The sequence below is a fragment of the Nyctereutes procyonoides genome, unplaced genomic scaffold (genome assembly GCF_905146905.1).
Source record: "Nyctereutes procyonoides isolate TBG_1078 unplaced genomic scaffold, NYPRO_anot_genome, whole genome shotgun sequence".
Classification (NCBI taxonomy): Eukaryota; Metazoa; Chordata; class Mammalia; order Carnivora; family Canidae; genus Nyctereutes; species Nyctereutes procyonoides.
This window is the reverse complement of record NW_026575126.1, coordinates 45,991,142-46,019,140: the sequence shown is the minus strand read 5'-3', so window position 1 is coordinate 46,019,140 and position 27,999 is coordinate 45,991,142. Positions and strand designations below refer to the sequence as shown.

The 27,999-nt window shown below is 55.5% G+C and overlaps 3 protein-coding genes across 11 annotated transcripts in view; 1 reads left to right on the top strand and 2 right to left on the bottom strand.

Moving 5' to 3' along the window:
- Window positions 1–183: 183 nt before the first annotated feature.
- Window positions 184–1,083, bottom strand: LOC129519848 (proline-rich protein 2-like). Its single transcript, XM_055340680.1, has one exon. The coding sequence runs from the start codon at window positions 1,081–1,083 to the stop codon at window positions 184–186; it is 900 nt and encodes a 299-aa protein (XP_055196655.1).
- On the top strand, window positions 847–12,786 carry DEXI (Dexi homolog). 2 transcript variants are annotated; one of them, XM_055340997.1, is made up of 2 exons: window positions 847–1,517; window positions 12,114–12,786. In XM_055340997.1, exon 1 carries the CDS (start codon window positions 1,082–1,084, stop codon window positions 1,367–1,369), a length of 288 nt encoding a protein of 95 aa, XP_055196972.1. In that variant the 5' UTR covers window positions 847–1,081; the 3' UTR covers window positions 1,370–1,517; window positions 12,114–12,786. The 2 variants fall into 2 exon arrangements, with proteins under 2 accessions (XP_055196972.1, XP_055196971.1); XM_055340996.1 differs by having other exon boundaries at window positions 1,368–1,517.
- Window positions 12,787–16,124: 3,338 nt separating this feature from the next.
- The window catches only part of CIITA (class II major histocompatibility complex transactivator), a 47,543-nt gene continuing 35,668 nt past the window's right edge, over window positions 16,125–27,999 (bottom strand). For 4 of the 8 annotated variants that reach the window (XM_055341134.1, XM_055341138.1, XM_055341140.1 and 1 more), the window contains 9 exons: window positions 27,382–27,540; window positions 25,886–25,957; window positions 22,954–23,034; window positions 22,309–22,401; window positions 20,787–20,873; window positions 18,454–18,537; window positions 18,205–18,288; window positions 17,399–17,496; window positions 16,125–16,713 (listed from right to left, as the gene is read on the bottom strand). In XM_055341134.1, coding sequence (XP_055197109.1) covers window positions 17,421–17,496; window positions 18,205–18,288; window positions 18,454–18,537; window positions 20,787–20,873; window positions 22,309–22,401; window positions 22,954–23,034; window positions 25,886–25,957; window positions 27,382–27,540 — 736 coding nt within the window. In that variant the 3' untranslated portion in view covers window positions 16,125–16,713; window positions 17,399–17,420. The other 4 variants (XM_055341137.1, XM_055341136.1, XM_055341139.1 and 1 more) reach the window with 4 other exon arrangements.

The window sequence follows — 27,999 nt, the reverse complement described above, 5'->3', positions numbered from 1 at the left end:
TAAAAACAAGAAGCCACTGTTACAGGTCTGACTTGCCTGGGAATCTCTTTAGGCAGGGGTCCCTGAAGCCCATCATGCAGAACCCTCCTCCCCATCCCCCACCCACCCCTCACCTCCCCCCCCCTCCCGCAATGGGCAGCCAGAATTTGGAGAGATGATGGAAGCACTGATCAATCTTCCCCATTATGGAAAATCGCCACTTCGGGAAAGTCCGAGATTTTCACTGGTAACTTCACCGCCCCCTCCCCTTTCGCCCCGCCTCCTTTGTGTCAGGTAAACTGAGTCCCGAAGAGGCGTGACGGCATATCCAAGTCCGGGGATGGGGTGGGATGGGATGGGGGACTGCGGAGGAAGCTCGGGCTTCCTGTTGGCTTTTGGGGATACGTCTAGATTTGAACTGCGTTGGGCGCCTTTCCCCTCCCGCTGCTCCGTGGGGGGGATTCGCAGAGCCAATCGGATTTGAGACCTGGGCGGAGCCTCCCGAGGGGCGGGGCGATGAGGCTCCGCCCCCTGACGGCGCGGGCCAATGAGCGCGGGCGTCGAGCGGGCCAATGAGCGCGGGCGGGGGGCGGCGGGCCAATGAGCGCGGGGCTGCTCCGGGGGCGGCGCTCGGAGGGCGGCCAGGAGGGCGACGCGGCGGCTGCAGCCATGGGCGCTGGGCCTGCGGGGGCGCGGAGGGGGCTCGAGGGACTGCGGGGCGCGGCTGGCGACATCGCCGCGGGGACCGGCCCTGGACGCTGAGAGCCGCGGCGGGGTCCCCGCCGGCGCTGCGAGGGCCGGAGAGCGCGAGCCGGGGGAGCCGCCGGCCAACCCGGGGGTGGGGGGTCGGGGGGGGGGTCGCGGGGGGTCCCCGCCTGGCCGCGGGGCGGATCGACGGGGCCGAGCGGGTGCAGCTGGGGGTGCGTGGGCCCCGCCGGGCACGTTTCGGGGTCCGGGGAGTGTCCGCTGGGGCCCGGCGCCCCCTGGGTCGAGCCTCCCGGGGCGCCCCTGGATGGCTGAGCTGCCCCTCTGCCGGCCGCCCGGGCGCCGCAGCGGCTGAGGTCGCTGGGATCGCGGGGCAGCCGCCCTCGCCGCCCCCTGCATGCCCGGCGCCCGGGTCGCGGCCCACCTGGACGCGCTGGGCCCCCTGGTCCCCTCCGTGCCGCCGCCGCTGCTGCCCTCTATGTTCTACGTGGGCCTGTTCTTCGTCAATGTGCTGATCCTATACTACGCCTTCCTCATGGAGTACATCGTCCTCAACGTGGGCCTCGTCTTCCTGCCCGAGGACATGGACCAGGCGCTCGTGGACCTCGGCGTGCTCTCCGACCCCGGCTCGGGCCTCTACGACGCCGACTCGGAGCTCGACGTCTTCGATGGTTACCTGGAGTAGGCTCGGTTACCGTCCTCCCCCGCCCCCGACGACCCGCACCCCTCGACCTGGACCAGCCGCCCAAATGATGCCGCCGCCGCTGGTTGGGGGCATCGTCCGGCCAGGGATGGGACCCCCAGGACGAGGCCCTCTCCGGCCTCCAAGATCTGTAAGTGCCCTCCTTACAGATGAGGGTGGGTTAGGGGCGCTGGTGAAGAAGAGGGTGGCATCTCCAGACTGGAGGTGACCCTTCCCCGAGCCTCTGTGTCCACTTCTGATTTCCTCCATCCACCTCCTGGAGGTCTGTTTGGATGCCAGGAATGGCCAGACCCGCGTTAGGCCCTTGGTTGGGGCTGGAAAGCTTTCCCTGGTGAAGGTGACAGTTGCTGAAGACAGGAAGGAAGGCAGAGCAGAAGGAAGGTTGTTTGGGTTAGCCACGTACCTACTGCCACAGCTTATGGAAAACCCTTTTCACCCAGATCCCTTTGAGGCAGAGCTGTTAGCTCCTCCCTTCTGCCTCAGTCTGGCTTGATGGTGACCTTGGCTTTTTTGGGGGGGATTCCCGTAGCCCCGGAAGGATAAAGATTTAGAGTGTCGGAAAAGGTAGCAAGCCAGGCAGTGACCACCTTTGCCCTGTGGCCCTGGGGACTGGGTGGTGACTCAAGAGCAAGGGCCCTGGCTGAAGCTGTGAGGGGAGAAACATTCAGCAAAAGTCTGTATACTTCCTTTTGGCCTTGGGTTTGCTGCTATTTGGGAGTCGGGTTTCATGGTGCCTGAGCTCGGCAGTTCTGCAGCTTACATCTGCAAGGGCTGCCAGTTTTTGCAGGTTGCTTTTGCAGACCAGGCAGGCTGGGGCTGGCTTTGCCTGCAGTGTTTGCAAGGCTTCATGGAGCTCTTGGGCCAGCGGGGAGTAGGGGGGACCACAGGATCTTTGCCCTGAGGTGTTCAAGTCCCGCCTCTAGGTCGTGACCAGGAAGCTGTGTGACCTGCCCCACCTTGTGTGTCAATGGAAAGGAATGGAAGGTCCAGGAAGGAGAGAGACTTGGCCAAAGTGTCACAGCCAGGAAGAGAGGCAGCTGGACAAGATGAGAGTTAGAGGTAGGCAGGCTGTTGGGTCTGGTGAGGGTTCATGGGACGTGTAGGCACTCTTTGGCTAAGGCCCTCCACTGAACTGTGTGCAGGGTCACTAGGCATAGGGCCTGAGTGGCAGTGAAGGGAGGACACTGAGGTGGCAGTCCATTTTTAGAAAACAGACACTAATGCCACTTACACACCATGTTACTCAGCAGGCTGAGTTAACTCCTTTGCTCTGTGGCCTGTCTTTGTCGAGATGACCGTAGTCCGAGGGAAGCAGGACAGGGCAGGACCTGCTGCAGATCCTGCAGTGCTGAGAACTGCAGGATCCCCCTGGGAGGTGGACAGTGAAACTTCTTTGATAAAAGCTTCATTTGAGCTCAGTGAGACCTTAGCAAGAGCCAGGTGCCAGGTGGAGAGTGTGTCGGCTGTCCTGTATGCCTGCCGAGTCGGCTTGCCTACCTACCTGCCATCCATCCATCCATCAGTACATTCCTTGATTGAACAAAATGCTTACTGAGCACAGTCAACAAGAGAAACTTAGCCGTGGGCCTCCTGGCACCTGGCGAGAAAAGACAAGCAGATTTCCAAACAAGATCATCAGATTTTTTGAGAACCATGAAGAAGGGAAGGGCAAGGACCCTGGGCATCCCCATTGAGTTCTTGCTGTTTTCTCAGCACTTAGAACAGTGCCCGGCATCTAGTAGGCGCTCAATAAATGTCTGTTGAGTGAGCAAAGCGAAAGAATAGAGGTGGGCTGCTTTAGAAAGGGGGATCAGAGAAGGTCTCTCTGAGGAGATGACACATTGGACCTGAGCCCTAAATTGGTAGAAGGAGCCAGGCTGAAAGATTTGGGGGAAACCAGTCAAGGCAGAGGGAATCGCTAGTGCCAAGGCTATGGGGTAGGGAGAGCTGGTTTTTGCAGCGACCAAAAGGAGGTCAGTGTGGCTGGAAAGCAGCCCCAGAAGAGGTCCGTGGGGTAGGGCAAGGGCAGACCATACATGACCTGGGAGGCCGTGGCCATGGCCATAGGCAATGGGAAGCCATCAGAAGGTTTTAAGCAGGAGAAGACACAATTTCACATTTTGCAAAGATGACTTTGGTGATTGTGGACAGAATGGGCTGTTGGGGCAGGTGTGGAAGCAGGGAAGCCTGTTAGGGGCTATGGAGTTGCTCAGGCTGGAGGTGACTGGGGCTTGAGTGGCGAGGTTGCTGAAGGTAGGGAAACACAGACCGAGAACGGTAAAAATGTAAAATCTGTGGAATTCCCGTCAAAACCTGGACTGAGCACTGATCATCGCACATGCCTGGGTCTAGGCCCTGTGCCTATTCACTCATTCAGTCATTCAACCAACTTTGTCTCTGGCTCTTCCACCAGGCCCCGTGTTAGGCCTTTCAGATCCTAAGATGAATCTCTGCCTCCAAGCCAAGCGCTTGACTTTCAGACAGTGTAACTCGGTGAAGAATGTCTTATTTTATCTCTTCCCTGCATCAACAGAAACACTTCCCCTTCCAAATGAAAACATTGGCAGACTCTGAACCAAAAACTGAAACCCAAATGCTTCGACCAACTTTGCAGCAAAGGCTGTTTGAGCAGAAACAACACAAAGTGTGTCTCAGGGACCCTTCCTTGCAAAGCTGTCCGAGCCCCTGGGCCTGTTCTGGGAGGTAGGGAGGCCAGGGGCTGGGGCAAATACTTGAGGCCACGCGCAGCATTCCTTTTTCCCCAGTCCCGAAGCCACGCCAAGGCGGTCTTGGCCCCGAACCGGGGAAGCCCGGAGTAGGGGACGGGAGGGGTGGCTAGCGGCAGGAAAACCCTTCGGGAGAGCTCCAGAAATGGTCTGACTGTACCTCATCTCTGGGCCCCTTTCTGTAAGCCAAGTCCAACCTCATCCTTTCTGGCTTGTTCTCCTGTGGACACCTTCTCATGTTGTGCACGAGAAGGTCAGGGAAGCACTGACAAAGGGTGTGGGGCATGCCAGGCAGGACTGGATGGCTCTCAAGGCGCACTCACTTGCTCTCTGTTTCTTTTTTTGTTCTTGCATGTGTGCCCGCAGTATAGTCCCCACACATTTGCTGAGCATCTATAGAAGGAGGCAATGTTAGGGCTGTGATAAGGAGTGAGAGCGTGGTTCAAATCCCAATCCTAGCTGTGACTTTGCGTATGTTCCCTGTAGCTCCCTGGGTGTCAATTTTCCCTTCTAAAAAAAATGGAGATAATGAAATAATGCCTCATTGCGAGGCTTACATGAGTTATACATAAAGCTCGCAGACCTTCCTGTGTACAATGAGCGATAGATTAATATCAACCGCTGCTAGCATTAACAGATATGAGAAGTGTATACATGCAGGCCCTTGCACATGTATAATCCTGCATGTGCACACGCATGAATATTTATAGCCCAGGATGAGCCACAGAGGACTGCCTGCCTGAGTGCGGGTGCGTTCAGGTGTAGACCCCTGGGACAGACTTCCCACTCTGCCTTCCTGGCCTAGGACACTCAGGACACCCTTCCCACTGCCTGTGGTCTCCAAAGGCCACCAGATCTGGAGCCCTCTAGAGCTGTGGCTCCCCTGTTTTCCTCGAGTTTTAATCATTGCCCAGGAGCCGGAAGCGGGAATCAGGAGCTCCTTCCTTCCCAGGAGAAAGGGCCACTGCGGCTGGGAGTGCCAGGGAGTCTTCACATCCCAGCACTTCCGATGCGGAGGCAGCGGAGGCAGCACAGCTGGATTGATCTGTCCCTGTTCCTGACACAGAGGGAGGGCTGTGGGAGAGAGCCTTTCTGCACCGGAAATAGAGAGCCTGCAGAACATTGCTGCCAGAGTTGGTGAGGCCTGGTGTAGCTCAGATACATAGGGTAACCAGACCCATTGGTCTGCTTATTCCGGGGTCTCCCGGCTTCTATGTCCTGACTCGGTGCCACAGCAGAACACCCAGGCTGGGATATCATTGCCCTGCTCAGAAACCCAGGCCTTCTGTAGGGGCATGGACAATAGATTTAAGTCCTATGAGACCCCACAGGCAGCTGGTGGAACTCCTGCAGGGAGTGGGGGGAAGGAGAACAGTCAGGGAGGCTGAGGGAAACCAAGTGGTCTCCTGTCCCGGTGGTCCAGACAGGAGACAAGTGAGGTGGCGAGGGGAGGCAGGTGCACCCCAGGCCTGGCTGACTTTCCAGCTGTGTCCTAGCAGAAGGTTCACCTGGAAGTGTGCTGGCCACAAGGTGCATGAGTGCTTCTTCCTTTGGACAGAAGCGGATCCAGTTAGGGGTCTCCAGACAGCTGAGATGCCAGGGGTTCAGCTCCCTTGGCCCCAAGTTAGACAAACTGGAGATTTCATCCAAGACTGAGACCATGACAGTCTTTGGGTCTATTCTGGTGAACAAATTCTGTTGGGCTCCTCTCAACCTGACCATTCATATTCCTGATTTATCAGCTGTTCCAACCCCCCAACCCCACCCCACCCCCGACTTCTGAAAGCTTAGCCTGCTTGTTGGAAATCAAGATCAACATTAAAGGGACAGCAGCACTAACCTCATCTCACAAATAAAGAAGCTGAGGCCCAGAAAGGAGGAGTGAGAGGCCAGGGAAGCAAAGCTGAGTGAGATAGCCGATCCCCCCTAACCCAGTGCTGGGTTTGCAGGGGGGCTCCAGGAAGGGGCTCCAAGATCCCAACCTCAGAATAGCACTCATGGCTCCGCCAGGCCTGCTGCATAGACGCTCTCACTCCTTTTCGCTGAGTTACTTAAATAAAACTTTATTTTGAAATAACTTCACAAGTATACAGAAGTTGCAAGAAGAGTGCCAAGAAGTCCCCCATATCCTTCACCCAGAGTCACCAGTTGTGCCGATTTACCTCTTGCCACATTTGCTCACCGAGGCAGTGTGGGCTGGCTCTACGTTTGTGCATGTCTATATATATGTATACGTATGGTTATTTTTCTGAACCATTTGAAAACGGATTGCAGACATTATATTTCTTTACTCCTAAATACTTCACTGTCTGGTCTCTTAGATCAAGGACATTCATTTCCATAACAGTTGTCAAAATCAGCAAATTTAACACTAATGCAGGCCTATGACCAGTCTAATCTGTGACTTTATTCAGGTCTCACCAATTGTCCCAATAGTGACCTTCCACGGCAGAAGGCAGAGTTGAGGTTCCAGATCCCATCCCAGATCACCCTTTGCCTTAATCATTGTGTCTCTCAAGCTGCCCTCGATCCTGACCAGCTCCTCGCTCTGTCTGTCTTCATCTTTCATGACATTGACATTTCAGAGGAGTACAAGTCTGGTATCCTGTAGAATATCTCTCAGTATGGGTTTATCTGATGTTTGCTCTTGCAATTAGGTTCAGATGATGCATTGTTGGCAGGAACCCCTCAGAGAGGTGAGTGCACTCATGAGTGCATGACATCTGTCCCGCCGCTGGTGGTGATAACTTTGATTGCTTGGCTAAGGTGGTACCATTTCTCCCTTTAAAACTTGTAGTTGCAATTAAATACACTAGTTCTAGTACTTCGCTTTTCAGAAGACTACTTTTTTTTTATGTGAATTTATTTTTAAAAGGATGGCGTGTAGTCAGGTCTTAATAAATGATGCTGTGTTGATGGTGCGTCAGACCCAGAGGGGACTCCGCCCAGGAAGCCTTCCCCTCTCCTTGGGTGCTCGCTGCCTCTTGGGGGCCCATCACCAAGGAGGATCTGTCCCCATAAATGGCCTTTGAAGCAGCCCAGGGTGATAATAACTGGTACCCAGTGAGTCCAGTTGATGCTGCTGTCCTTACAGCTATCATCCTCTGCCCGGAGCCTGGGGAGGCGCTGGGAGTGACTCCTGGTTCCAGGCACCCCTGGAAGGGGAAGGCTTCATTCCTGTGATTCCTTCCTGCCAGAGGACTTGGCCGGGTGGTTAAAAATAACTGCCTCTCCCACATCTAGCTTCCCCTAAGCGTCACCCTCGAAGCAGGCAGGGCAGGGCACTTTAGCTCCATTATACAGGGAGGAAGACTGAGGCTTAGGGATGTTGAGTGACTCACCCCAGGTACCCAGCTCTGAGGTGGCCAGCTGGGCCTCCTAGCCACACTCCCAGTGCTGCTTCGAGTGAGGCCCTCTGCCACAGGGGAGGCCGCTGAAGCAGAGTGTGGCCGGGCTGTCGGTGCTCTGCTACTCTCGTGCACCTGCTACTTCTCCCTTTGACCAGGCGTATCTGGCTAGAACTAAGGGTTTCACTTCCATTGTATTTGCTTTTAGTTTGCCTTCTGTTTATGACAAACGATCCTGTTTTTTATTCTTGATAGTGACATAAAAGTTCCTCTTAAAAATTTGGAGCTAAAAAAAAAAAAAGTCCATTGATTTAAAATACCAAAAAAATAATCATCCAGGCAGTTCTTAGATTTGGCAAGACTCCTGGACAAATGCTGCCCTCCACCAACCAGCTGGAGACACGTTCTGGGCCAAGAATCTTCACAAAACCCACAGCTGGTGAGTGTCAGCAACTGACATGTCAACCGGAATCTGAGTCTGAGAAGCCAGTCCTTGTTTCTCCAGAACACCAGCATCCATCAGAGGCCCAGGCAGCCAGGCAGCCTCTCCTTTCCCATCCCCTTCAGGCCACGAATCCCTGGACTAGCCGAGGCAGAGGTCATCCTTCTGCCATATGGCCCATCACTGAGCTGACAGTGGACACCCATGCACGTTGGCTCTGAGTGACATCTGCCTTTAGCCACTTGAATTGATTGGCACGAGGGAAAGAGGAACGAGCAATGGGTTTCCAGCCAGCAAGGACTTTGGAGGGCGACAGGGCTACATGTTTCAGGCCGCCAGCACTGAGGAGGCCGCTGGCCTGGTGTGTTTGCTAGCTGGGAACAGGTGGGAAAGAGGGGCGGGGCCCCTGCGCCCTGATGCGTCATGAATTGCAGGCACTCCACAGATGTGACTTCATACGATCCTCACAACAAACAGTCCAACAAGGTGGCCACTGTGCTCCTGTTTCAGCTGAAGAAACAGGCCTAGAGGGATGAAGTAATGTGCCTGAGGTCACACAGCTACCAAGGGGCAGAGCCAGGATTCCCACAGATCAGCCTTGCCGTGACTGCTCCCAAGGAGTGGGGTGGCTGGAGCAAGCACTTAAGAGAAATCTTGCAGCATGTCCAGAGCTTGGTCCACCAGCACCCTGCAGACGCAAGAGCCAATTCCAAAACTAGGCAGTCTCTCCACAGAGGTCATGAGCCGGGACTTGCTTCTTAAAATGGATCAAGTGCCCAGCTGTCATTCTTAATGCCAGAAATGAGTCAGCTGGCCACTCCCTCTGTCCAGCTCTTGGGAGTAGCCTGGAATGAAAGGTTATGCTTTCAAAAAGAAGAAGAAGGAGGAAAAAAACCAACAGCTAATGAATGGTCTGTCATGCTCTAATGATGATTAGGAAAGCTGGAGAATCCACTGCTTTGGATCCTGCAGGCTGCAGCTCCAGGATGCTTGCAGCCTCAGGCTTTTCTTGCCTTGGAGGAAAGAGATGCACCTAAGATCAGACCACAGAGGTTCAAATCCACCTCTGCCCTTTGCAAGCTCTATGGCCTTGAGCAATTTGCTGAAGCCTTTCTGAGCCCTGTCTGAAATTCCCGATGATGCCTGGCCCCACCTCCCAGGGTTGTCCTGAGGAATACATGAGCTAGGACAGGAGTTAAGAGTTAAGGCAGATGGTACAATGTAAGCAAAGAGTGCTTGAGAAATATCACCTGTTGAGATTCTCAAGCTTCTCATTGGTGGATTTGCTGTGAGGCCAGACTCGCAAGTTAAGGAACAAGGGGATTGATCTTTAACTTGGAGCCACAGTGGGTGGTGGCACAGATGAGAGGTCACAGGACATCCTCTAGCTAAGGACAGGGAGACCTGAGCTGTCCTCAACTTGCTGAGTGACTTAGGGCAGCTCCCCGCCCTGTCTGGGCCCTTTGTGGAAGCAGTGATACGGACTCCCGATTAGGGTTTCCCAAACCCCATATGACCCCGTCAACAATTTCTGCTCCCTAGTCTGAACTCTGATTTGTATCACTGTTTTCATTAAACGTCCTCTTTTTAAAGGGAAGTCGTGCTCTGAAAAGACATGTACTTTATTTTACTATCAGAAGTGGAAACCTGGCATCACTTGCCATAAATAGAAGGTGACCCTGCATAGCGCAGTGAAAACAGAGAGCAGTAGTGGGTCCAGCTGGAGCCGGTGCCAGCAGGGCCCTGGGCCTATTCAGATGGGAGATTAGCATGTGTCAGAGACATGTTCCAGCCAGGCTGATGCTTGTCTGGCCTCTGCTGGTGGCAGACACCAAGACTGGGAGAGGAGTGGGTCCCCATTCCAGAGGTGATTCTGTGTTCTCTGACACCCAATCCACATGAGTCTGAAATGGGCTTAAGTATGAACCCCTCCCTTAGAGATCTCTGAACGGAGCCCTGCTCTCAGGAGCACCACCACTGACCCTACAGGAAACCCCAGGGGTTCCTTGGATGGAGGTCAACAAAGGTGGATTCCTGGTGGGATGGGAGAGGGAGCCATGGACACCTTTCTAGAAGGCTGAGCTCAGCAGTGCTCTGGCTGCAGCCCTGGCTTCCCCTCCCCATGCCAATCCAGCTGGGGAGGTGGGATGAGGCCCCAGGACACGAAGACTTGGCCTGTGTCTTCAGCAGGAGCTGGGGACTCAGAGCAGTGGAAGGATGTGTTCCCAGCTGGCATCTAGTAGATGAATCTGGCAGACAGCACAAGAAACTCGGCTGATTTGGCCCATCCTCCCCTCTCCGCAGTATCTACCGTCGCCTGCCTCCTTCTCCCCTCCCCCACCCCATACCAAACTCCAGGGGGTTCTAGGGGTTGCTGTGGACTCGGTGCCCACCTGCCGCCTACCTGGCATGCTCTTCATGCACAGCCATCCCCCGACTCGGGGCTCTATCCGTCCCCTGTACCCCCTCCTGTCGGGCATATTACCTTGGGCTGCACTCGCTCACCAGACTCTGTCTCAGAAGCATGGCTGCATTTATCACGGGGTCCCCAGCACCCAGCTCAGGACGTGGCACACAACAGGTATGAAATTAGGCAATTAGGCAGTGTTGAAAGTCTCCAGTGGAATGAAGCCCTGGAGAACTGAGCGTGTCTGGATGAGTTACTTACCGTGCCTGAACCTTACTGCCTTTGTCTGTAAAATGGATCATAATAGCATGTCACTCCAGGAGTTGATGGGGGGGGGGGTGCTGAATGACATAATGTACGTAATGCTCTGCCTCAGGCCTCCTCTCCCCAGAGCAGACCCCTGGATAGAGGTTCAAGTGCAGGTCGTTTATTTGGGAGGTGATCCCAGGAACTACCAGCAGGAAAGGGTTCTCAGGTCACCACTGCAGCCCTGAGCTCAGTGCTACTCAGGAACTCTGAGGGCCAGGGTACATAGAGGCTCAGCTGCGGGGTGCAGGAACTGAGGTATTGATCCCCCACCCTCCTGGTCATCACTGATTGGAAGGCAGCTATGGGGGGACCTTGGCTCTGCCTGCACTTGCAGCCTGGGGGCCAGGCAGGCTTCAGAGGCAGCTCCCTGCAGGTGGAAGTTGCTAGGTTCAGGTGCCCTGGATGGGCGTGTGGAGGGACCAGGGCACCTCTGCCTTGGGGACGAGGCACACAGTCAAAGCTCAGGTGGTGGCAGCTGCCTGGGTGTGATGGTTTCTGTCGTCATCATCACCAGTCCAGTGCCAGCTCTGCCTGTCACAGTCGGTGTAAGAGGTCACTTGGCTTCTCTGCGCCTCGGGGAGATGCGTGGTTCTCAATAGAAACAGTCCTGCCCCCTCCACGCCCCTCGGAAATGGGGCCAGGTGCATTTTTAGTTGTCCTTGTGCCCCAGGACTGCTACTGGCATTAGTGGTCCGCGACCAGGGATGCTGCTCACAGTCTCACAATGCCCACAATCGGTCTCCTGCCTCTGAGAATTTTCTGCCCCAGATGTTGGTAAACGACAGTACAGGTTGTGTATTTAACATGTAAGTTTTTATTTGACTCATGATGACGTTTGCAGGAGGTATAGTCTGAGCTGGCGGTGGTGAGACCCAGAGCTGGGCCAGGAGGGTAGGCATGGGAAAATGAGAGGCTGCAGAGACCCTGGCGCCCAGCTAGACACAGAACGTGGTGGGTATGGGAAATGCCAGATTGGTTCTGGGAAATGGGGAGCAGCCGAGGGGCCAGGAGGGGAGGAAGAGCCATGTCCTGTGAGGACGAGTGCAGTGGGGCTGCTGAGTAGCCTGGCCTGCAAAGCATCTTCCGGGCAAACTGGGAGGTGTTGCCAAGCCCTGCCCACTGCCCGGGCTTGCTCAGCCGCTCTGGGGCTCAGGTCAGCCAGCAGGCCCTGGGTCACCCTGAGCACGCTGCCATCCTTCCTCAGGGACCAGGATCCCCCTCCTCTCGCCCAAGAATGGATTAAGTGAAATTGCACTGGCTCCCAGTCCAGGGTCCTTAGAAATCAGGCAAATTCACTAAAAAAAAAAAAAAAAAAGTTAATAAGAGTTTAGGAAAAGATGCCCAGCCTGAGAGTGGGCGTTCTGATGGTTCCCGAATGCAAGGGATGGAGGAAGGCCTCCCTGCCCCGAGCCTCCTGAGGCCACCACCAAAAAAATGGGCGAAGGCGGGACAGTGCTTCCGTGCTGGTAACACCCCCTTTCTCCCTTCTCGCTAGGCCTGCTCCCCCCGAAAGCTCCGTGCCAACAGAGAGGTTTCCGTCCGGACCCCAGAGGGTGGGATGGAGAGATTGAAACTGAGAGCGGAGGCCCAGAAGGCCTTTGCCCCCACCCAAGGGGGAAAGGCAGGGGCATCCGAAGACCTCCCCCGCCTGCAGCGTCGCACAAACGGCCTTGCCTTGGCTTATGACCTTTCGCAGTTGCGATGGATGTTTACAGGAACCCAGCCAGAGTCTGCCTCCCCGCTCTTCACCCCCGACTGCACCTGCTTCTCCCACTTAATCTTCGGAGAGGATACTTCAAACTGCGGACACGCGCACAGAGGCCGCTCCCAGCTCCGTCTGCTGCCAGTGGAGCCCGAAGCCTGGCCTGCTTTGGCCCGAGGCTGACCCTAGATGCAAGGATTGTTTCAGGGAGTTAAATCAGAAGGAGAAGAAGCCGCAGAACATGTCGGGCTGAAGGGTCGGGCCTGACTTACCCATTTCAAGTTCCTCGTTCTTCATCAAGTTGCCAGAACTGATACATCACGCCGAGGGGGAGTGCCACGTTGCTCCTCCAGCCGGAAACATTTTTTGAAAATGTGAGTGGTGTGGATACTTGATGTTGATAAACCTTGTAAAAGCAATACTTAGGAGGCTGACTTCTTTCAATTAAAACATGTATGCAACTCCAGCCTATGGGGCCCTGCCTTTTTTTTTTTTTTTTTTTTTTTTAAGATTCACAAAAGGAGCCTGTAGGCAGGACCTTGCGCTCGACAGAGGGCAAGAGTCAGGGCCTCCCCAGCTTGGGAGGCAGCAGAGCTGGCCACGGAGTCAAGCCAGAGAGGCCAGTGCCAGCCTGTGGGGTGCTGAGGCCGAAGCCCAGCGGCCTGCCTCCCAGAGACACGGGGTGCAGTATCCCCCCACCCACACCCCAGTGCACACAGGCCAGCCCCTGATAAGGCAATGAGGTTGGACAGGAAGGAGTAGGTGAATGGGCGAAATTGGGGCAACCTTCAGTTTCACAACAAAATAGCCATGACTCTGCATTCTGCAGCACGCCTGATGCTCCTCAAAGCACTTTCACGTACTACCCGAGTTAAAGAACAACAATTGTGTGGGTGAGGGCACAGGTGAGCGGGGGTCAAGCCCCTGTAGACTAGAGGAAAACAGCTCCAGTACCCTCAAGTGCCTGTGCTGCTAGGAAAGGGCCCCGGGGGACGTGAATAGAACACATCTGAGAGGCCCGGGAAGGGAGGTGATCATTCGATGGGGGAGAGGCCTGAAGGGAAAGCTGGGGGTTTATTTAAAAGATTCAGTGAAATTGGAATCATGCCATCAACATACAGCATGACCCCAGGCCGATGCCTCGATTGATTCCTCCAGGCCGCGCTTCTCCCATTCAACAAATGGCACTCAGAAAGCAATCCCAGCACGCTGTCCCTGGACCCCTGGAGACCAAAAGGCGAGTCTGCATTTCCACTGTCTCCTTGACAGGAATGTGGCCCTAGACAAGTCACATCTGTGAAATGAGGACAGGAATTTGCACACCTCATGAGATGACTTTGTGCTAATAATTACAGAGGTGCCCCTCTGGGCTGACACGGCTCCGTATCAGGACACACAGCTTGGCAAGCAGAGCCCAAGTTGGTCTGCAATCCCCATTTGCCTCCTTGTTCAGGTGCCTTTGTGCAGTGCACAGACTGCCTAACCATACCAGACTGCCCTGCCCAGGGAGTTTTTTTTTTAATTAAATTAAAAAATTTTAGTAACTAAAATGCAAGACTTTCCAGAGCAGGAAGCTGGGGCATTTTATTGAGTACGCCACTGTGTCCTCTGTACATATATGTGGGATGAACAAAGCAAATAAGCAAAGTTGTGGTGAGGATCATTTATCCCACAAACATTTATTGAGCACTTACTGTGTTCAGGCACCTTGCAAGGTGCAGAGCATATAGCAGTGCCCAAAGCAGACAAGGGAGTTGCCCACCTGGAGCTCACAGCCAAGGACAGCAGGCAACACAGCAGATAAGGATGAAAAAAGATAAAAGTAATGACCAGTTTGGAGAGTGGGAGTGGGGGGGGGTGTCTATTTACTGGGGAGGTGCCCTTTAAACTAAGTCCTGGGGCATTTGGGTGGCTCAGTGGTTGAGCATCTGCCCTCAGCTCAGGTCTTGATCCCGGGGTCCTGGGATCGACTCCTACACCAGGCTCCCCACACGGAGCCTGCTTCTCCCTCTGCCTGTGTTTCTGCCTCTCTGTGTGTCTTTCATGAATAAATAATTAAAATCCAGGAGGAAAAAAAAACCCTGCGGGATCAGAAGTTGTCCAATGTGAAGGGCCGGGAAGAACGTGCCAGGCAGAGGCAGGAACAAAACATACATAACGAGGGCTGGGCTGCATGCCAGGCTCTTGCTGTGACTGTGCCAACCCCTTGAATTGCCGCACAATGAACGCGGTACTGTAATTATGCCCATTTTACATATGTTGAGCCTGAGGCACGGAGAGGTCACGTGCACATGTGGTGAGCTGGGCGCTGAGCCCAAGCCGGCCGGCTCTGGAGTCTGCTGCTGGCCCTGGACTGTGGTCCCTTCGAGCAGGAAGGGCTTAGCATGGTGCTGCCACAAAGTAATGATTACTGATATTTACTGAGCACCTACTATATCCCTTGCACTGTGATGAGCACTTCACACGCATCCACTTACTTAATAAATGGTAGCTGTCACACAGGCAGGCAGAGCTACGAATAATCCTGGCCCTGGACTAGGGTTTTGTCATCTCTGAACAGACTCAAAGCTGTGGGTGCAAGTGTCCCCCCACACCTCCGGCTGAGGGGTGTCAGCAGAGGCCTGTCCCGCTGGAGAGTCCTCCCTGTCCCCCCTGTCGCCACACAAACAGCAGCCCGTGGACTGCACACAATCCACAAATGCCGGCACACCCTGAGGAGTGATGCCCAAGCTGGTCAGAATGCCTGGCGTCCTTCGCAGCTGGGCCGAGGCAGAGGGCACCTCCCCTCCTCCCCACCCCCGCCCTGCACTGTCTCTGCGAGGACTGCCAGCTAGGCAGCCAGGTCCAAATCCCTCTGACCCTCCTGACCCCTGACTCCCACTTTCCGGGAAGAGGAGGAGAGTTTGGAAACCGGGCATCAGAGCCAGTGTGCTAGAGCCAAACAGACAGCTCCCCCCGCCCCCAGGAGAAAGCTGACTTGACCTGAACTGGGACATGTGACCAAGCAGGCCAAGCTCCAGCAAAACAACCACAGAGCAGGCGGCAATCTGTGTAGACAGCAAAGCTTCCGGGGCCCTTTTAGGCTCGCCGTGGCCAAGGCAAGATGCCAGCTCGACTAAGAAACGGCTCCCAGGGTACAACGATGAGTCGGAGGCAGAGGTAAACCTCTCTGCAAGGCTTATGGTGCTTCAGCCTTGCTGATCCCCCAATAATGGATTTGCCACTACAGCTTGGGATGCCGGAGACCCCTTTCCACGGAGGCAGGATGTGGGCCCAGGTGGACTCTGCTGGGAGGCCGGGAGCAGTCGGGGGCAGTTGGGGGGTAGGAGAGCCACGGACCCTGTCACACGGGGCACAGGCTGTGGAGGAAGTAGTGCTGTGTGACCCCCAAGGCTGGGTTATAAAAAGGATGCTTCCTTCTGTGATCTCTCTTCCATGCTGGGTGGCCCAGCCACCATGCTACAATGAAGCCCAAACCAGCCCACAGGCAGAGATCTCCCTTCTGTGGTTCCATAGAGGCACCAAGGCCCCAGGCCCACCCCCACCCCACCCCCACCCGCCAGCATCGAGTCCCTGAGCCTTCAATGATGCCAACCCCAGCCGCCAAGCTGCCCCAGCCAACACCGAGTGGGGCAGAGACAAGCTGTCGCCCAGCCCGCACTGCAGGCACAGTGTGAGCAGAATAAATGTGTGCATTGTTTCAAGCCACGGGGCATCCCGGGGAGCCTGCGAAGCATCAGATAACCGAACAGCGGGCACCCCGAAACGCTACTGTGGTATGAACTCAACCAGTGGACACCCCTGTGAGATCAAATGAGCCCTTTATAACGTAGTGAAACACAACACGAGAAATGAAGGCCGAGGGGCAGGTGTGGTTCCAGCCCACCGCCCCCACTTAGTGTACCATCAGCAATTTCCAGCTCCAGTCCAGTGTGTCGGGGCCACGCCTAGCTTTGGCCTCGACAGAGTTAGTGCAAAACAGTGAGTCCTGCAGATGGAACGCAGCAGCCACAGCCCCACCCCCAACCTGTCACAGTCACAGTCCGGGATTGAGCAGGTGGGGCTGACCGCTGGCATCCGCAGGGCGCCAAGCGTGCCCTGTTAGGACAGCAGCGTGGAGAGGCGCTTCCTCCCCAGGCTGGCGGGAGCTGCTGGGAGCGTCCTGTCCCGCAGGGGGGACCGCACCTGCCATCAACCTGGACCCCGCAGGAGCCTGGAGCCGGGCCTGGGTCCGTCCGCAGAGCAGGCCGCGGTCCTTCCCGCTGCTGGGTGGGGGCCGACCCCAAGCCGGCGGGGCTGGGCGCCACGATGCTCAGCTCATGGACACGAGAAGAACTGTGTCCACAGATCACCAGTTCAAGGTCCAGCGTGGTTGGCATCCTCCAGGAACGTGCTGTGAGAGGTCGGGAGAAGGGGCCGGTCAGAACGCTCTCAGAGGGGCAGCTCAGCACAGGGACCGGGGAGGAGGTGGAGTTGGAGGAGGACATCACGGGGGGTGGGGAGCACGGAAGTCACGGGTGCAGAAACTCCCAGAGCAAATCCTACAATGACGATGCAGGGCAGGCAGCAGGGGTGGCTCAGGGACCTCTAAGGAAGCTCTTCCCAAAACTAAGGGCTGTGGACGGTGACTCCCCACCTCTCTATGCCTGGCCACAGGGAGGAGGCTCAGGGGCCAAGTCCCCAAAGCCTTTATTTTATTTTATTTTTTTAAGATTTTATTTATTTATTTGAGAAAGAGGGCACTAGAGAGACAAGCAAGCACGAGTGGGGGGGGGCAGACAGGGAGAAGCAGGGTTCCCACTGAGCAGCAGGCCCAACGTGGGGCTCGATTCCAGGACCCAGGGATCACGACCTGAGCCCAATAACCGACTGAGCCACCCAGGTGCCCCCTCTCCAAAGGCTTTAAAGACCCCTCCACCAGTCACAGGAGGAGGCCCCAGACGGTGCAAGGTCCCGACATGCTCACCCAACCACCTGCCACCCCCCTCGCCCCCGTCCTGTGGATTCTGACTTCACAAGACACTGGCGCCAGCAGCCCCCTGTGGTTCTTCCCGCCTGAGCCCACCCCGCTTACCTACCTCATCCCAGGCATCACGGAGATCATCTCAGGCTGATCCGTGAGTCCAGCTGCTGCAGGTGTTCATGGACGCCGAACGGGATGGTGGGCGTCCACATCCTGCGATGGGCGCGGCATGCAGGGGCCAGGTGAGAGGAGCCCCAGAAAGGGGAGCCCCCAGCACAAGCTGCCCCCCCCATTCCCTCCTACCACCCAGCCTAGAGCCCTGGAGACTTCCCACTGGGCAGAACCAGACCAGTGAGGGGTTATAGCGACAGCAGAGGCCCGGGAGCCCCGAGACCCCCTTTCTTTAGACCTGGTTCTGCTGCTGACTTGCTGTGCGACCACAAAAAAAGCCAGTTAGCCTCTCTGTGCCTCATTATCCTCATCTGTAAAATGGGTCTTATAAGATCTACGCTAGGAGGTGTGAGGAATTATGTAGGTGAACGTGCCTCAGAGGAATATAAAGTACTGATATCGGGCATTAGACATCATGGCACAGAATAATACGGAAGTTTGAACCATATGAAACTGCCAGATTTGCCAGGTCCAAAATAATAGAAGTGATTTCATATCGTTCACTCTTAATACACTGAGCATTTTCAGGTACCAACCACTGTTTAAGATTAATGTGAACCTCACAAACCTGCTTGGGGGTAAATATCCCTCCCAGTTCACAGACAAAGAACCTGAGGCCAGGGAGGTAAAGTTTGCTCATCCAAGGCCCCACATCAGTGAGGCCCAGGGTGGGATTTGAGCTCAGGGCTCACAGGAGCTGCACCCCTGGGAAGCTGGTGGCTCTCCACCCACTGGGCGGCCGAGACTTACGCCAGTGTCTCCACGTGAGGGCACTTTCTCAGGCTGGCAGCGAGCTGCTGGGCCCCGGCGCCCGTGAACTTGTTATACTGGACACTGAGGAGAGAAATCCATTGTAGGGCCTGGCCCTTGGTCCAGGCCAGCCAGCCCCAGACCAAGGCCACCACCGTGCAGTCAATGAGCAGCCCTTCCCAGCATGGCAGCAGGAACCCCACAGTCCCCCAGAGCCCCAGACCCCTGCCACCCACTGTCCCCACTCACTCCAACACCCGGAGGGACACCATGTCTGGAAGCACCTGTGCCAGGCTCTCAGCTCCCACGTCACAGATGTAGTTATTGTACAGGCTGCCAGAAACAGAGGTCAGAGGTCAAGGTGGAGGGCTGGGGGTGCCGGGAGGTCAGGGGCCATGGGGTTCCCCATTTTACAGAGGGACAAATTGAGGCTGCTCCTCTGGGGTCACACAGTGAGTCCAGGGAAGCCACAGGAGCGAGTGGAAGTAGTTTCCCGGCTGAGGCTTCCCAAGCTCAAATCCCAGCTCCAGGGTTTGCCGCCTGCGTGACCCTCGGCAAGTCACTTAACTCCTCGGTGACTCAGCTTACTCCTCCATAAAATGGGCACAACAGAGTAATTGCGGGGAGGAGTAAATGAGTTAATGCTGGTCCGGTATGCAAAACAGGGCCCGACACACGGAATGACAAATCCTAGCTGTGGTTCTGACTACCTCCTGCGGGTGAAGGGAGGTGAAGGCAATACGAGCTACCGCAGACCGTGTGACCACCACCGGGGATTGCTGGGGACAGAAAACCAGAACCCCTGGGCCAGCTCGGTTCCCGTGGCGCAGTCACAGCTACCGCGGGGCAGAGCTCTACACTCAGTCACAATCATCCTTGCAAGCCACCCGGTGCTCCCGAGGTTCCCATCCCAAGGCCATGACTTCGCCATGACTCAGCCTCAGGGCCCCACTGCAGGGCAGCACGTGTAAAAGCAGCAGGTCTACACTGCAGTGAAGCAGATTTAGGCTATACTCCAACACCCCCTGAGGTCACAGGTTGGCCAGGCCCAGGGCCACGACCGGGTGGAGGCTCTACAGTTTCTTCCTGGGGTGTGTCTTAGAACCCAGGAGGCTCCCGCCGCCTCCCACAGACCCAGGATTCTTCCCATATTTCATTTACACCAAGATGCCCACATTCACATTCAAGTACCATTGAGATCCGGATGTGCCTGACAATCCATGAGCGTCATGGCTTAATTAGCAGAGTTTTGTCCTCTTAATGGTGTCTTACAGTGGATGGCATCTCAGAGCCCTTCCAGTATGAGGTTTCCTAAAGTGTCGGTCAGACCTGATATTACCCCATACGTGCCACTTGCTTCTCCATTCACAATGGAAAACCTTCAAAAGCCCCTTGGAGGCCTCCGAGGGCCTCCCTGCATAATCTGGCCTCCTCTACCTCCCCCACCTCATCTCCCACCCTCTGTCCCTATAGCCAGCCACCATGTCCCTTCTGGCAAAGACTCAAGGCCATTGCATCTTCTGTTCCCTGCTCCCGGGATGCCTGTCCCTGAGCACTTCCACGGAAGGGGAAGGGCCTCCTGAGCTCCTTGGCGACTTCGATATTCCCCATTGACTCTCTTGGGCCCTCGTTAGTTTCCTTCCCAGCACGAGTCACTATTTAAAAATATTTAATTTGTGCATGTGTTTAGTTGTTATGCAAGAAGCTTCGAGGCAAAGAATGTTTGTTTTGTCCATAACTGTATCTCTAGTTCCTAGCACAAGTGCCGGCCCATGGTTGATATTAGAGGCAATTAGATGCCCTGCACACTCCTGGGGGTGTGCAGCCGCATAGACTATGAGTGGCGCAGTACACAACCTGCGCAGCTGTGCATGGTGACCCCGGCTGGAATGAAAATGCAGGGGATGATGGGTCAACAACTAGATGGACCAGATATACCATCTCCCCTGGGAACGTGACTCTGGCTGCCCTCGGCGGGTGTTGAGGGCTGAGGAAGGAGCAGGAAAGGCTGGCGGGGGAGGAGGGCCGGCACGGCCCAGCTGAATGGCTGGGGCTCTGGGACCCCCCAACCAGGGGAGCCGGACTGGAAGCCACCCAAAGCCAGACGCGCTATGCCAAGGCCCGCCAGGAGGTGGCAGTGCAAGCACCCCGTGAGCGACCAGCACCAGCCCAGATGCCCACACGTGGTCCCCCCTGGACTCCAGGAAAGGCTCCATCCTGCCATCCCCTGGGGAAAGAGGGCCCACATTCACGGTGCGCCTCAGCCAGGTGTGGTACCCAGCGCCTTCCACAGGCCATTGGGAGGGTGCCCATTGTCCAAATGAGTCAGCAACCTGCGCAGCTGGTCAGGTCCTGCTATCTTGCATAATCCAGCTCCGGGGGGGGGGGGGTTGTGTTTATATTGGATTTTAGGTCGAAGTCCCCCCCCCCACCTAGCAAGTGCACACAACAGCTCAAGCAGGGACAGCCTCCAATCCCATGGTTGGGCTCTGCACCTGCATGAAGGAGGCTCTCCACCCTCTCCACCCGCATCTGCATCTGACCGATGGTGATGGCGGAGGAGGCAGGGGGTCCCCACTCACCTCAGCCTGAGGAGGGATGGAGCCAGGGAGGGCAGGGCCTCGGCGAGCTTGCAGGCGCCCACGTCGGTGATGCTGTTCTGGGACAGGCTGCAGGGACACACAGCAAGGGGAAGGGCTCAGGGCCAAATGTGCAGGCCCCCTGCCCATCAACGCCCACCGACCCCGGGGCAGAGCTGGGGAGCTCCCACCTCCCCACACGGTGGCCCTGAGCAGCAAACACAGGCCAGCCTACCTGGAGGAGAGCCCTGGGGAACAGGCTGCGAACAGCGCTGTGGATAACGTGCTGACCCTTAATAAATAAAAGGACAGTCCCGCCCTGCCGCTGCGTGGGATGTGGGGTGAGGATCGAGAGAGAGAGATCACGCTCCCCCCACATCTGCTCTATGATTTTGAGACCATCCTTCTTATCCCCGTGGACCACATTTCCACGCTATAATTGAATACGTATTCACATTATTTGTTTAATGGCAGGTCTTTTGATTTGTTTCTGTATCTGTGTGCCTACATCCGTGCCAAGTACATAGCAGGTGCTCAATAAATACTTAAGTGGGTGGGGAAAAAAGACAGGAAGGAAAGGGAGGAGAGGGAGGGAGGGACGAAGGAAGGAGAGGGAGATCTAGCCTACCCACAGCATCACCTAGAATACTATAAATTACTGGGGAAGTCTCAGTGTCCCTACAATCAAGGAAATCCCAAAGTAAATCCTGCAGCCATCCCGGTCCCAGTTACAATGCGGAGTGTGGACAGACTTTGATGATCCCCTCTGGGTTCAGTAAATGCTCATGAAGATCCTCCTACATCAATCTGTCCACTTCCCAAAACCCAGGACAGTTGTTTTTTGTTTGTTTTTTTAACTAGGTTCCACACCTGGTGTGGAGCCCAATGCAGGACTTGAACTCACGACCCTGAGATGGGGACCTGAGCTAAAATCAAGGTTTGGATGCTCACCCGACTGAGCTACCCAGGCACTTCTTCTTTTTTTATATTTCTTAATTTTATTTATTTGAGGGAGAGAAAGCAGGAGCAGGGGACAGGACAGAGGTAGAGGGAGAAGCGGGCTCCCCACTGAGCAGGGAGCCTGATGCAGAACTCAATCCCAGGGCCCCAGGATGATAACCTGAGCCGAAGGCAGACACTTCACCAACTGAGTCACCCTCCTTTCTTTCTTTTTTTAAAATAATATTTAGTATTTTGATGATGTTTTAGGGACACATCCTAGTCTGCCCCACAGCCTAACTTTCTCTCACCGAACGTTATCTACGTTCATAATTATGGGTGGATTTGTTTGCTTGCCTACTAGGAGACCCCTGAGGTCAGGGCCTTTGTCCTGTTTAAAGCTGGGTCTCTGGGGCCCAGAACGGGGCCTGCACGTAGCAGGTGCTCCTTCGGTATTCGCTGATTCAATCAACAGACGAGTGGCTGCATGTGTGATTCAATCAAGACACGAGTGGGTGACTGAATGGGCTAGCGAACATGAGAACGCAGAAGCCAGACACAGAAGGGGGGCGGCTCCGGCACTCACTTGAGAGTCTCCAGGGCCTTCAGCCGTGGGAAGGTGGCTGACAGCTGCTCCACACCCTCGTCCCCGATCTTGTTCTCACTCAGCGAGTCCAGGCTGCAGGTGGAATCAGTCGGAGGGACCATCAGCCCGCACTGTGGAGGCCAGCAGCCTCCTCCCATCCCTCCCCACCTTGGATTCACCATAGGCAACCTTTGGAGAGCGAGAATGAGTGGGACCAAGTCTTCATCCCCACCCCACCCCCGGGGGGCCCAGCTGGCCAGCCAGGGGCCAGGGTTCTGACCCACCACGGATCTGAATCTTTTCTTTTTTTCCCCCCACCCTGAGATCCTCATGAGCGCAGGCACCACAGCTGAGCGATGGGATCATGCTCCCAGGTCCTGCACCGCATGTGAGCCCAGGGAGGGAAAAGAGTTTTCAAAGATCACAAAAGGACTCAACCTTTTCTTATTCTTGGGGATTGTCTCATCTGTCCTCCCTCTCCTGCAGGGTTGGGGGGGGGGGTCCCCTGGTCACTCACACCAGCCATAGTAAGGAAGCAGCAGGAGAGCGGGAGGGAGGAGGGGAGTTTCGGGTTCTCTCTGCACCTTCCCCCAGGGGCAGAGTTTGGGGTTCTCAAAACCAGAGGTCGCCCATGTCTATACTCACTCCAGATGCTGAAGAGAGGAAAAAGCCTCGAGGATCTTCACCAGTTTGGGGAAAGCCTGGGGGCCGAAGACTGAGCCCAGCCTAGGAGGCAAACAGCAGGCGTGAGATGCCAGGAATAGTCACGGCTCCTCAATCTGGGGCCAGGGTCTGTGGACGTGTCGCAGTAGGCAGGTCCAGTCCGAGGCCTCCCCATCCCTGCCTCCCCAGTGGCCTCCCTCCCCCGGGCCCCACCAGGTGGCGCCCCAATCCCTTCTGATCTGGGGGTGGGGGGCGTCACCAAAGCTCCCCACGCAGCAGCTGGGCTTCTGGCCTGGGGAAGTGGTTCCCAAATTCTGGCCCGAGGACCACCGCTAGTCTCGAGAAAATTGGCTTATTTCTTTGCCATTACATTTATTTTTTATCTTTATTTTTAAAGTCATCTCTACACCCAGCATCGGGCTCAAACTCACAATTCTGAGATCAAGCGCTGCATGCTCTACTGACTGAGCCAGCCAGGCGCCCCTATGTCCTTACATTTTAATAACAAAACCATTCATGGGGGACTTATTCTGTGCCAGGCACATGCTAGGCCTTTCACCCAGATCAGATTTCATTTAATCCTCAAAACAACTCTGAGCTAAGGGCACTTCTTATCCCTGGTTTACAGATGGGGAAACTGAGGCACAGAGGGTTAAGTAATTCACACGAGGTCTCACTGCCTGGATCAACGTTTGCACCCAACATCCAGGGAACAAGAAAGATAAAGGCAGCGGAGGACTGTCTCGTTCTGCTTTTCAAATATGGGTAAACTTTACTCCACGTAAAGAACGACCGTTTATTCTGAAATTACATCCCCTGGCATGTTTTTGGCACGAAAATGCTCATTCTTCGATAAAATTACAGCGCCAGCAGTGGTTATTCTGCTTGTCTGGACAAACACGCTTGATGAAAATGAGAAGATGGTAACTGCATCCAGTTACTTGAATTTACTCTGGAATACTCTACACCCAGGAGCTTGTAGGAAGGATTACGGAGTTTGTGCACCAGTGACCCACTGCTCGCCTCCGTGGGCCAGGCCCATATGAGCCGCTCACGGAGAGGGCCAGGAATGAAAGAGACGGAAATCCTGGTCCCATTCGTGGAGCTGACAGTTCCATGGGCAAGATGAAGAATCAAAAAAATCAGTAAATTATCTGGCACAGGAGATGACCAGTAATATCAAGGAAAGCACAGGGGCGAGCAGGGTAAAATTATACTTTTTAAACACAGGAATAAAAATGCCCCACTCAGTGGAAACCAGAAGGAAGTGACAAGTAGGGGCATAGGCCGTGCGAATATCTGAGGAAGAGCATCATGGGCAGAAGGCACAGGCCGTGCAAAGGCCCAGGGGCCAGGCCCTGCCCAGTGAGGTCGGATGCGGCAAGGAGGCCCACGGGGCTGGGGTGGGGGAAGCAGGGAAGGCAGGACAGGAGATTGAGAGATGCCTCTTCAAGGCAAATGAGGGACCCTGCTCCCCCGCAGAGCCCTGACAGGTTCTGAGCAACCAACAGGGCTCATCTCCAGGCCGATGGGGCCTGCGTGGTGCCTGGCACAGTGACTGCCAGTCACACACCCAAAATACCCCTTTCCTTCCTTCCTTCCTTCCTCAGAACTTTCTTGGGGCTTCTGACCTCCAGGTGGCTGGTCTCCTGCTTCTGGGCCGTTCCACCTCATGGCTATTGTTCCCCAGAGCACACTTCCGACCTCGTACTAGGGGCTTTTTAAGCTGAAAATAATTCAAAGCCAGAAGGGGCCCTTGGTGATTGTTTTCATACATTTCCTCTTTCCAGCAACATTTTTTAATTTCTGCACAAATGTGGCACCTCATCTCTGTTCAAAACAAGAAAGGCTTGCCTCTAGCTGGGGTGCGGGGCGGGGAGAGCAGAGATCAGAAGGGACAGAGAGCTGGTGGGTGAGCAGCTGGGGACCTCGGGCAGGTCACTTAACCTGCCGAGGCCTCACTTTTCTCATCTGTAAGATGGGAGCTGGTGGGGACTACCTCCCAGACTGTATATAAATCACACTGAGCACACTGTGGGTGTTTAATAATTTCTTCCTAATGGTTAGGTGATTTTTTTAAAGATTTTATTTACTTATTCATGAGAGATGCAGAGAGAGAGAGAGAGAGAGAGAGGCACAGGCAAAGGGAGAAGCAGGCTCCCTACAGGGAGCCCGATGCGGGACTTGATCCTAGGACCCCAGCCAAAGGCAGAAACCCAACCACTGAGCCACCCAGGTGCCCCTGGTTAGGTGATCTTAGATCTCTAACAAGGATGACACAAGAATTTAGCTTCTTCCTTTGTTGGAGCAAGAGCCAAGCAAGCTTTAGCGCTTTGGTCACCTTCTCCGGGAGAGTCCCCGTGGCCTGCCCCCCGAGCCACCGCTAGCCTCCCATCATAGCAGGGGTGATTGTCTATTGACACCAGACTGCAGGCTCACTGAGGGCAGTGGACTCTGTTGAATGGAGGAATGGGAAGGAGCATGCTCCCCAGCAAAAGGACCGCTTAGCCTCACACCCAAGAAGCTCTAGCCCCAGCCCTGACCGGCCGGGCCCCAGAGGCTGGAAGCTGGTGTCCAAAGGGGCGAGTGAGAGGATAAGAAGGATTTTGGTGGGGCGCCTATGGGGCTCAGTCAGTTAAGTGACCGACTCTTGATTTCGGCTCAGGTCAGGATCCCAGGGTCCTGGGATCAAGCCCCGTATCCGGTTCTGCACTCAGCACTGATTCGGCTTGTTCTGGCTCACGTGCTCTCTCTCTCTCTCTCTCTCTCTCTCAAATAAGTAAATAAAATCTTTAAAAAAAAAAAAAGAATGATTTTGGGGACCCACGTCCATTCCCGGTGGCACAGGCCCAGCTAATAATGCTGGATAAGGAACCCCCCACGGGGACCCGAGACCATCCACTGCTCTGCTTACGCAAACTCCAGCTTCTTGAGGTCCTGGACAGCAGGGAGTTCTCCAGCTGTGTCTTCCGAGGAACTCCTCGTCCTGGGGAGAACGGGCAATGTTCGCGGGGAGCACCGTATGTGTCCCACCCAGGATGTCTGCCTGAGCGCCCCCGAATTCCCAGGGAGGCCTGCCTTCTTTGGGGGCTGTTGTTGGCCTTCGTTAAAAAAGGAACACCCCAGAACAGGATGTTATGAAGGCATTCCTGTGGGTGTCATGGAAAGAGCCTCGGAGAAGGTGCTTGCCACACCCGGCCCAGGTGGCACACAGTAGGTGCTCACCAAACCTGGCCCAGGTGGCACAGAGTAGGTGCTCATCAAACCTGTCCCAGATGGCTCACAGTAGGTGCTCACCAAACCCTGGCTAGATGGCACACGGTAAGTGCTCACCATACCCAGCCCAGGTGGCACAGAGTAGGTGCTCACCATACCTGGCCCAGGCGGCACAGAGTAGGTGCTCGCCAAACCCTGGCTAGATGGTGCACAGTAGGTGCTCACCAAACCCTGGTTAAATGGCACACAGTAGGTGCTCACCATACCCGGCCCAGGTGGCACACAGTAGGTGCTCGCCAAACCCTGGCTAGATGGCACACAGTAGGTGCTCACCATACCCGGCCTGGGTGGCACACAGTAGGTGCTCATCAAACCTGGCCCAGATGGCACACAGTAGATGCCTACCAAATCCTGGCTAGATGGCACACAGTAGGTGCTCGCCAAACCCTGGCTAGGTGATGCACAGTAGGTGCTCGCCAAACCCTGGCTAGATGGCACACAGTAGTTGCTCACCATACCTGGCCCAGGTGGCACACAGTAGGTGCTCATCAAACCTGTCCCAGATGGCACACAGTAGATGCCTACCAAACCCTGGCTAGAAGGCACACAGTAGGTGCTCGCCAAACCCTGGCTAGATGGCACACAGTAGGTGCTCAACAAACCTTGGCTAGATGGCATACAGTAGGGGCTTTCCAAACCCAGCCCAGGAGGCACACAGTAAGTGCTCCCCAAACCCGGCCCAGGCAGCACACAGTAGGTGCTCAAACAATGGATGCTGACAGAATGAGAAACGGCTGTTTCATAGTCCTATTTCCTCTGCCCTCTGGACCTTAGAGCTCTGCCTTCCTTATAGCACGGGGGCGATACTGGTCCCGGCCACCTTGAAAGGTGGCCCCCGGTGTCCCTTCTGTCCCTAGATGCGGACGGCAGCTCCCCGACCCTGAGCAGGGAGTCTCTCTCTGGCTGTAGCTGAGCATGAATTGGGTTCACGATGGCAAGTTTCGAATGGCACAAAGTCATGGGTCCTGGAGGCTCTGCCCCAGGTGGCGCCTGCAGTGGGAGAGTCTGGGTGCCCTGGGGGAGGGCACGGATGTCCGAAAGAGGGGAGACGTACTGATGGCAAACGTAGTGTTGGGTCCTGGCTGTCCTCAACCTGGGTGGTCTGAGCCACCTGTCACGCCCTCTCCTCCTCACCTCTGGATCTGCACAAGGTTGCCCAGGTCTTCCACGTCCTTCGGGGACTTGGCCTTGAAAGGCTCGATGGTGAACTTCTCCTCCACTGCCCGGAGCAGCTTGGTCTCCCCTCGCTGCTGGAGAGACTCCCACAGCCCCACCGCGTCACTCAGCGCAGCCCTGTGGAGGAAGGGCCTCAGACCCGGGCACAAGGACCGGGCTAGACCATAATGGAGGGGCAGCTCCATGAGGGGACCTCCTACCTATTTAGACACTTTCTGTGCTCAGCCTCATCCCTACCTCCTCCAGGAAGCCTTCCACGACCACTCCAGCTCTTACCGATTCCTCCCTTTTCTCAGCCCTCCCAGTGGTTCTCTTTTCCTTTGTGCTTTGGCTACCAGGAAGCTGAGTGGTTGAACTACTATAAGGGCTCGGATAAAGTGTGTAGGAGGACCCCTTCCGGTGGGACAGATTTTCTGCAGATAGGACCCAAGGGATCAAACAGATCACAGAAGGATTTAAGTGAGCCCAGTTAAGGAATCGGAAGGGTGACGTATGATCAGATGCAAGTTCTAGGAAGACTGCTCTGTTGCTTGAATGTGAAGCAGACTGGAAAAGGGAGGAGGGGCTTGGGAAGCC